The following is a 10,676-nucleotide window of genomic DNA, read 5'->3' as shown; positions in this document are numbered from 1 at the left end:
CTAAGGGGAGATAATTTTAACACCCGCAGATTCGGGCTAGTCAATTAAGATATAATAAGCGTTAAAAATGACTTTTTTATAGAAGATTATCTATGATAAATAATCTTAACCGATGTTATAGTATATGTCACAAAATTCGTACATATAAGGAACGTTGAAATCCGACTTATAATGTAGAAGTTATGACCCGTTGAAGTTTCACGATTAAACCGGCAAGACTCTACGTATCGTAGAAAGTAAAATTTTGATAAAAAAAACTTTTTAGCCAAAGTGGTCTAAACGAAAGTCGTAACAGTTGTCAAACCGAGAGCATACATATAAAGAAGGTCTAAATCTGACTTCGTTAGAGGAAGTTATGATTTTTCTAAGATTTAGCATAATGGTATACAACTCAGAAATCAAATTTTAGATCTATCGATTTTTAGCCGAAACAATCTAAACGAGAATCGGAGATCTCGTTAATAAGAGTTCAACGATAAAAAGACAGTCTAAAATCGACGTCGGATGACAAAGTTATGAATTTTTAACGGACTTTAACAGTCTAAACATGTTAAAATATAACTTTAAAAATAAAATCTTAATTTTCTGACAGAGTCTAAATGAAAGTTGTAGATTTTGTCGATAGCTAAGTGTGGATATAAAGATGATCAATACCTGAGTTCGTATGAACAAGTTATTATTTATAATATCATATTTGTGTATTAAAATAAAGTATAAATCATATATATATATATATATATATATATATATATATATATATATATATATATATATATATATATGACTGTTTTTTTGTTGAGGACTCGTGAGGAAACTTTTAAAAATAAAAATAAAACACACACACACAAAATTCATAAAATCGAGCATAGTAGTATATTAGAGAGAAAAAATTGGAAAAAAAAAATTATGGGTCATTAAAATTGAATCATGGGTTATAAAAAGTGAATCATGGATCATAAAAATGATCCATGATTCAATTTTAATGATCCACAATTTTTTTCTAATTTCTTTTCTCTCCAATATAGTACTATGCTCGATTTTATGATTTGTATTTTTTTCAATTTTTTCAGGTTTCCTCAAGAGTCGTCACCGAAAAAAGAGTCCTCACATGATCCTGATATATATATATATATATATATATATATATATATATATATATATATATATATATATATATATATATATATATCATTAGAAAGGTATCGATGATGCGGTCATTATAAGACTAATATTGAATGTTTTCGACATTAGTTTAGTCAAAATATCGTTAAATCTATTTAAAATAGTATTATAAAGGGGCGTTTGGTCGTTTAAATAACTATAAGGTCGGTTAAGTAACTATAAAGGGTAGTTTGTGAAGATTCAATTACTATAAATATGAAGCTCTAGGCTCTCTTATTTCATGCATCATTCTCTTGATTCGAGAGTCTTTCTCTTCTTATCCCTGAGCATTTCGGTCCCGCGTGATTTGACTTCTCATTTTGTAGTTTTAGTATAGTAAGGTGAGCGTTGAAGCGCTACAAGAATCTTTTTAGAAAAAAGATCCAGAGACGAAGTTCTAACCATGGAGTTCTAAGTTTTCATTAGAAACCTTGTAAGTTGAGTTACCCCCTATTACGTTTTAAGTGTAACTTATGTTTAAATTTATTATCGTTATTAAGAACCTACAAACAAGATTTATCATTGATTCCAAGTCGTTATACTGACTGGTCTACTTATGGGAATGATGACAAGGCTATATTTAGTGAGGTGTTTAAAGTGGGCTTTCCAAACAGTCTACTTTGTATACCAAACAAACCCTTCCTCCGATATGATAATACATGGTTGTCCCTTATCAGTTATAGATCAGTAGACTTTAAATTAATGATGAATCTAGACTATTAATTAGTCGCAATACATATTAGACTATGACTTGGTGATAATAATACTAGGTTATATCGAAGGAAAAGACAGTTGCTAGAAGCGAAGCGTTGTCCGAGTTTCGAGTCATTACCTTAACAAGTGAGTGTCTAGTTAATTTCATCTTACACACAGATATGAAGTATTTAATATAAATATATGTTATATGTGCCTATTATCTGTATTCCTGATATCTATGCTATATGAACGATTTATACATGTTTTTTACTTGATTTAAACTGTGTATGTATTTTTATACCTATAAATATATTGGGTAAAGATGGGTACATGAAAGATGATATAGATGATGATAGATTAAAGATGATATAGATGATGTGAGAAAAAAGATAAAATAGATGATGAGAGACCTTGACTTTAAAGATAACGTCATCTAGTAGAGTATAGATGACAACCACGGACTGTTCTAGACAGTCCAATGGAACGCTAGCAGGCTCGCAACCTGTAGGTGTTTGTGAACCATGTGTTCATCAGATGTACTGTAAAAAAAACTCATTGACATGTATTGTGGGTGGACTCAATAAAGAAGACGAACCCTAGCAACTATGGACTTAGTGCCTATTAGATAAACACTGGCAACTATGGACTTACCGCCTATTAGATAAACATTGGGAGCTATAGACTTAGCGCCTAATAGATAAACATTGGCATGCTATGGACTTAGTGCCTATTAGATAAACTCTAGCAGCGTTGGACTTCGTGCCTATTCCTTAGGATTAAATATAGAAGAATACCTAGTGACAAGTATCATGGAGGAATCCTTGAACTAGTATTGTTAGCATATATGATCCTTAGGGTAGATCCTTAAGAATAAAGAAAATAATGGGGATGGAAAATTAGGTTAAGTGAATGATGATTAAACATATTAATTATATTATTGTGGGTTGAAAACCCTATATACTCACCAGGTTTCCCAACATGACTCATTCAGTTTATTGTATCACATGTAGCGATATTAAAGATACATTATGCTTAGAGATTCAAGGAGTATTAGGCCACTAGTTTAATTACTGTAAGGCTTGTAATACTTCGTTATGCTTATGTTTAAGTATTGACGATGACATCCCAACGTTTTAATATAAATAAAATATATTCCCTCGAAAATGATTTGATAATATCATTACCATGTTTTTGGGAACAAATTCCGCAATATTATTCTTCAAAATTGATATTCTAATTTTTAAATAAGCATAAACAATGCGGTCTTTTCTATCCGTGAAATTGGGGATATCACAGCTAATGTTAGGAATGACCCCAAGGGGTTACAGTCCTTAAATATGGCTTAAAACCACGAAATTAGGGATTTAACATTTCGGCGTTACACTTAGCGTACCATAAGTTACACTTAGCGTAACACCCTAAAAATATGTCCCCTTCAAGCTAGTACGCGCAACGTACTACCTAGTGTACGCCCAGCGTACTGCCAGACTTCATTTTCCAGCTTAACTTCAAACAACCATAACTTCTTCGTTTGAACTCCGTTTTCGATGATCGTTATATCCCCAGAAAAGTATTGGCTAGCTCTACAATTCTATCTTGATATTTTTTAGTAAAAACATCTCCAACTAAAATCCGTAATTTATGCAAATAGCCCGAAACATAACCTTTTCTATATTACCCCTGAGCTTTCTTCGGACAATCCAAAGTTTAGATCACTTATCCAACATCATACACCTCCAATAGAGTCTAAACTCCATTACATTGAAGCCCAAGGCCTCCATTTGATCTATTTATTGTCCATAATCCTGAAATAAGAATTTCTCGAAACAGGATGTTACAAAAAGATTGACCATCTCGTCACCATCATCTAAGACACTCGGTTCCGATTTAGTGTCTTCGCCCAGCGAGTCTTGATGTAGCAACTCAAGTTTTTTGGATTCGTTGTTGCAAGTGTTTAATCTCTATGTCACGTGGATCTCGTAGATCGACTCCATTATTTCGTGGAACACCTCCACCACCGCAACGACCATGAGTTTCTCCACGCCCACAAACCATCGGATTGAATGGAAAAGTACCACGACCTTCACCTTTACCTTACACAAATAGTCGAATTTCCTTCATTCTCCCAAATTCAAGTTCTTCAAGACACGATGTAAACTTACAAATTGTTAGCACCGGCGATTTCAAGACCATTTTATATGTCTTGATCATTTTGATAAATTTAAGAGAGCTAAAGTAGTTTAGTGAAAGTAAAATCGCTTATAATAGTTACAAATATTGATCACTCTAAGATATGCAGAAAGAAACAATTAATTTATCAAACAATAATGCTCACTTTTTTGTTGTAAACGAATCATAATTTTCTAAAATTATTGAAGGGTAAAAGTAGACAACAAATAGACAAAAAGTGTCAAATACGATTTCATTTTTTATTTATTTATCAATATTTCTTGCAAGATATTATGCTTTCTAGCCGAGAAAAGACACTTAAAGAATTAATACCAACTGAAAAAGGACATAAAGAGAGAAAATTCCAAAACTAAAGGACCGTTTTCAACGGATCATGTCTATCGTGATATTGAGATCAAAAACTTCCGAATCGTTTTAGAGATGATTAGAATCTTTAGATGAAAAACTTATAGCAACATAAACATGTGATTGCATGATATACAAGTCGACATAACAGTATTAGAATGTTACACTTTTGCTTTTAGGAAAAGAGTTTAATTAAAGATAATTACAAACATAATGACAAATCCAAAGAGATCAACAAAGGGTTTTGATTAAAGATAATTACAAACATAAAATCCAAAGATATCAAGAAAAGCTCAATAGAAAACTAAAAAGAAGCTTCTTTATAAATCATTCACTACCCATCTTGCAAATGTCTCCATCTCTCCCTATCATTCCCCAACATTGAGAATGATAGTCACTAGAGAAAAGGGTAATCTCAAAAAATTAAAAATAAGGAAATTACAAAAATACCCCTCCATCCCATTATAGTATTCTAATCCATACAATGATAGTGTTCAAGGAGCCTATTGGCTTCTCTAATACCACTAAAATAAGCACCATGAGTTGTAGAGTAATGAGTTCTATGTGTTGCTTCCCCAGCAAATAGAATTTGAAGCTGATGTGACTGTGACTGTGACTGCGAACCAGTTTTAGGTAACGGCTCAGCCAATGTGTCCATGTCACTACAACTTGAACCAACTGCAACATAACTATATGACCCCATAAAGAGTGGATCATGCCCCCATTGACTCTTCAAAACCTTAACAAGTTTCAATTTTGATGAGTTCTTGATTCCATTCCCATTACATTGTTCATGGGAATCCGATAATTTTGGCAAAAAGGTAGATAAAGCTGTGGAGACTTGATCAAGAATCACTTCATTTGGGAGTGTTTCTAGCTCTAGTGCTTCTTCACCTGCAAACCAAGATAATAACACTCTTGATTTCTTATAAATTGGTGAGACAAAAGCTGTTCTCCTAATCCACCATGGGATTCTGGGGTCCTTAACTTCGGAATCACTTTGGTGGAATAGGAATTGTAGAAATGGGAATTGGTCGAAATCTGTGTAATCCGGACTTAGTTGCAAGAAAAGCTTGTTGACTACACCATACCCGAGTCTTGAAATGGCTTCAATCTTGTAATCTGGAAGTGGGGGATTGAATTTTAGCATACCCAAATCGTTGGAATCACGGATTCCGGCTTTGAGTACACCCAATGAAACTGTGACAATAACATGGTCGGCTGATAGAGTTGTACCATCAAGAAAGTGTAGCTTCACTGGTCTTGTACCTTCATGACCATTTTCTGTTGTTATTCCCAATTCACATTCGGGATTCCACTCAATTTTGGCAACTTTTTTACCTAATTGAATGACGCCAGATGGTAAAACAGATGCCAATGATTGTATAATGCTTGAGTATCCTTTAGCGATAGTGATTTCTTCACCAGGACACATGACGTATTCACTCTCTGCATTATAATCAAGATTCAACAAATCATTAGCAGCTGTATAAGTTCTTTGAGTGTTTTCATGCATTGCGAAAATTGCTTCTTCTAACAACTTCCGATTCCAATTCCCATTCCCATTCACGTCGTCTTTCTCCTTTCTTGATTCCGTTTCCCAGTAATCTTCAAGACCGTTTCTAAGGAAAGAACCAACACTCATATTCCCAATCCCATCTCCGCCATTCCCGATTCCAACCAGAGTTGATTTCCTTTTTCCTTGAGCAAAATCCATTAGATTTTTGAAGAGATTTGAAATAGGGTGAACAAGAGATGGATTTAACACATACCCATTTTCAGCTATGGTGATTGGGTCATCAAGAAACCCATCCATACACTCCCATGGCTTGTCTGATTCCAAGGAATTGATTTCTTGAGCTATTTTATGAACCGGGCTACCCCCAATTCCATGGATCCAAGTAGCACCCATTTCAATTCTGTCACCACCGAACTCTGAAGTGTTAATCCTACCTCCAATTCTATTCCCACCTTCAATAACACAAAGCTCAAATGCTTCTTTTGAACAACTGGATTTGTAGAGCTTGTTTGCAGCTGTTAAACCTGCCATTCCCGCCCCGATTATTACTATTCTTGGCTTATTCACCACCATTTTGCCTTGCAACACAATAAAATTTTCAACTTTTTTCTGTGAAATGAAATTTGTGGGGTTTCAAGAAAAATGGATTATGTTTGTCGCCTTGAGAAAAAGGAGTGACGAAGAAAGGAAGTGGGAGTGGAGGGTTCTAACTGATGAACCCTAGTCTTTAGTTTTGGAGAGAATATATAAATGCTGGTGAGTGCTTTAAAGTTTAAAGGAGGGGTGCTGTTCAATTTATAATTTAATGGAGGGGTTAAGAAAACTCTCCCAATTATGGATTATCATATTGGTTATCGACAAAATTATAGGACGGATATTAATTATGTAAAGTTGTTTAATATTTTAAATAGATAAATAAATAATTAATTGAATTTTATATTTTGATGATGTTTAATCGTTGAATTTAGTAATTTATGGCGATTAAAATAGTGTAATTACTAAAAATTTGATGATAGCATCAAGGGTAAATGGCACAAAAAACATTATTTTTATACAGAAATTCGATTTTGACACCATGTTATTTTTTGTGTCAATTTTGACACGTTGTTTTCCAATTCGTTACAATTATGACCACTTGACCGGTTAACCAGGTTACATGCTGACGTGGCATGATGACGTGTCAGTTTTGATGACGTGGCATACTGACATAATATGCTGACGTGTCAAAATTGATTTTTTTTCCACAAAAAATACTAAGTTTTCATTTTTTTTTCGAATTTGACACTAAGTTTAATTTTTTATTTTAATTTTGATACTATGTTTTTTTTGTTCCAATCGAACATCATTTATCAAATTTTGTTCAATTTTGTGTATTTTCCATTTGAAACCGTATAAATATATTTTTTTATTACATTTTAAACTGTATAAACATATTTTTTTCGTTTAAAAACCACATTTTTATTTAAATACAAAGTGTTTTTTTTCTTACATTCAAAGCATTAGTTATATCATGAGAATCAAACTAACCATAAACTTCTAATAAGATGTAAAAATTTGATGGATTGCAAACTTGATATCCAAATTTTGATCAACTACACGCCTATAAACCTTCAAACACATTTTAAAGTTGCATATTAATATAAAATACAATTTTTATATAGCTAATACATATTTATACATAAGAATATGGTTTGAGTGTAAAAAAAATGTATTTATACAAAACTATGGTTTTTAAATGAAAAAAAAACATATTTATACGGTTTAAATGTATTAAAAAAATATTTATACGGTTTCAAATAGAAAATTGTCAACATTGAACAAAATTGGAAAAAATGATGTTCGATTTGGAACAAAAAAACATAATGTCAAAGTTGAAAGAAAAAATTAAACGTAGTGTCAAAAGCGAAAAAAAAAATGAAAACTTAGTGTTTTTTTTGAGAAAAAAATTCAATTTTGACACGTCAGCATATCATGTCAGCATGCCACGTCATCAAAACTGACACGTCATCATGTCACGTCAGCATCCAACCTGGTTAACCGGTCAAGTGGTCAGAATTGTAACAAATTGGAAAACACGGTGTCAAAATTGACACAAAAAAAACACAGTGTCAAAATCGAATTTCTGTGTAAAAAGAATGTTTTTTGTGTCATTTACCCTAGCATCAATTTCAATAAAAATGTCATACAATTTATCAAATTCATGAGAATTTGAACATTTGAATAATTCATATTTAAGTAGGATATACGAAAATTAAATCAAACACATCATCGTCTCCATCTTCGTAAAGAACAATCAAAATCAGAATTCATCAAAGGAATCACAAATCAAATACATTGTCTTACCCCCAATCTTGGTAAAAAAAAACAATAAAAATCGCAAGTCATCAAAGGAAGTGCGCTACTGTGAAGAGAGAAAGCATGAGACGGTATTTCGGTGAGTCGATTTGGGGAGAGAAACGTGCAATAGAAGACAGAGAAGAAGTCAATGTAAAAAGGGGAAGCCACCAAACCAATGACACAGTCGAAGCCGACGACAATTAACCGCCTCTGGTATGGCACTGTTTATAAGTCGCACGGTGGTTAATTTTAAATATAATATAAAAAATAAAAAGCATATTTTGAAACCAAAAATATGTCATTTCTCATCTATGTCGGATTTAGGAAAATTATATTATTTTGTAAATAAAAATATGGTCTAAAAATATATTCAGAATTATATGAGTATTATGTAATTAAAGTTATAAAAAAATCAAAAACTAATGAGAAAAATCGACCATAATAATAGCATTTTTCCAAGGCTTTTTCACAAAATAGCCAATAAATTGAAAAATACTCAAAACAGCCATAATTTTTGCAGGTGCTGCATTCAAGAAAATCAATATAGTCTGCAAATTTTTTTTTTGCAAAACAACGTTGTTTTGGGATCATTGGCTACGAAAATCTACACATTGACTTCAAAAATCTTGTGGCCTGTAAAAATATCACGGGCCTAATCAAAGGTTAGACAAACCAAAAAAAAAATTATTTCCCCTCATTTTAACACATCTTTCTCAAGTGTATAAAAATTTTCTCTGAACATAGTGATGATCAATTGGTTAATTAGTTATATCTATCTATGTTTTTTTTTTATGTTTATAACCGAAAATTAGAACTTTTGGCATTTGGTAGTAGATTTTCGTATGTGATAGTTGGTTTTAGCAGATGATACCTACGAAAATGTAGATTTTTGTTGGTGGATACATACAAAATTATAGATTTACGCATGTCTATCATGCGAATATTTATGTTTTAACAGGTATATCCACCTGGAAATCTAAGCATTTTTTATAATTTGATTTTTTCCCAGATAATTTTTTAATGTTTTGATTTTCTTGCTTAGGCGTAACATTTTTCAATTTATGTAGCATGTTGCAGACATATAAAGGGTCTATGAATATAAAGGCATGTTTGTATTTTCTTTCGGAGCGATCGTTTAGAACTTGGAATGGAATGTAGGCATGTTTGTTTTTTCTTTTAGTTGCATGTTTGTATGAGACAAACCACTTTTGGTATCCAATCTATATCTCTTATAACTTAAAAGTTTTTTGTTGGGTTGTTGAAAGTACCGCATTTCAAGACCACATGACATGTCTGATTCGACGTTATTTGCAACAAAAAAAGAAAGAAAAAAAAACAACTTATGTAAGCCATCGTTTTCCGACTTGTCATTCGGTTAGGAAAGGCTCTTGGGTGGGCTGCGAATATGTGTTCTTCTGGTGAACGTTTTGGGTTGTTCATATGTCCTTCAGTTTACTATTCCTTGAAATTGTATTGTAACTGGTTGGTCTCAGGTTGGTACTTATTAATCTAGGATGTTAGTTGTTATTTGTTGTTTGTATATAAGATGCATGTTGTGTATCAATTGTAGATATAATTGTTGTATTAAATATAATTGTTGGAATTGTTTTAGTGTTTGAGATGGGTTTACAATATCATTTGATTAGTGACTTGAATACTGACACCTTTGGATTGAAGTCAAGGGACATGTTGTTCGTTTATGGAAGCGACATGTTTACTTAAATTCGTCTTAATTGAATAGTATCAATATGGTTTTAATGGACGAGAATGTAGATCGGTCATGGATAAGTTTTCTCTTTTTGTATTGGTATAGTTTTTTATTCTTTGTTTGTTTGTATGATAATTTAAGGGGAACCATATCTCAACTACCATTAAGTAGGCTTTAATTTGAAAGTTTAAAGTATTGTTTGTATGAGACAAACCGCTTTTGGTATCCAATCTCTATCCCTTATAACTTAAGAAGTTTTTTGTTAGGTTGTTGAAAGTACCGCATTTCAAGATCACATGACATGTCTGATTCGACGTTATTTGCAACAAAAAAAGAAAGAAAAAAAAACAACTTATGTAAGCCATCGTTTTCCAACTTGTCATACGGTTAGGAAAGGCTCTTGGGTGGGTTGCTAATATGTGTTCTTCTGGTGAACGTTTTAGGTTGTTCATATGTCCTTCAGTTTACTATTCCTTGAAATTGTATTGTAACCGGTTGGTCTCAGGTTGGTACCTATTAATCTAGGATGTTAGTTGTTATTTGTTGTTTGTATATAAGATGCATGTTGTGTATCAATCATATCATATCATATACTATATTATAAAGGAAGCATTTTTCCTTTCACCACATTCATTTGAAACTCTCATGTATTTTTCTTTTCACCACATTCATTTGAAACTCCCATGACTTTTCAATTTCTTTCTAATAATAATTATAAGT

The 10,676-nt window shown here is 32.3% G+C and overlaps 1 protein-coding gene across 2 annotated transcripts; it reads right to left on the bottom strand.

Annotated features, from left to right (window-relative positions):
- Window positions 1-4,689: 4,689 nt before the first annotated feature.
- On the bottom strand, window positions 4,690-6,680 carry PAO5 (polyamine oxidase 5). 2 transcript variants are annotated; one of them, XM_079009778.1, is made up of 2 exons: window positions 6,165-6,680; window positions 4,690-6,086 (listed from the first exon to the last, which is right to left on the bottom strand). In XM_079009778.1, exons 1-2 carry the CDS (start codon window positions 6,482-6,484, stop codon window positions 4,865-4,867), a joined length of 1,542 nt encoding a protein of 513 aa, XP_078865904.1. In that variant the 5' UTR covers window positions 6,485-6,680; the 3' UTR covers window positions 4,690-4,864. The 2 variants fall into 2 exon arrangements, with proteins under 2 accessions (XP_078865904.1, XP_078865903.1); XM_079009777.1 differs by having other exon boundaries at window positions 4,690-6,680.
- Window positions 6,681-10,676: the final 3,996 nt, after the last annotated feature.

The sequence above is a fragment of the Lactuca serriola genome, chromosome 7 (assembly GCF_051521515.1).
Source record: "Lactuca serriola cultivar US96UC23 chromosome 7, Lser_US96UC23_V15, whole genome shotgun sequence".
NCBI lineage: Eukaryota > Viridiplantae > Streptophyta > Magnoliopsida > Asterales > Asteraceae > Lactuca > Lactuca serriola.
The sequence above is the reverse complement of the archived record's forward strand: the minus strand, read 5'-3'. Positions and strand labels throughout refer to the sequence as shown.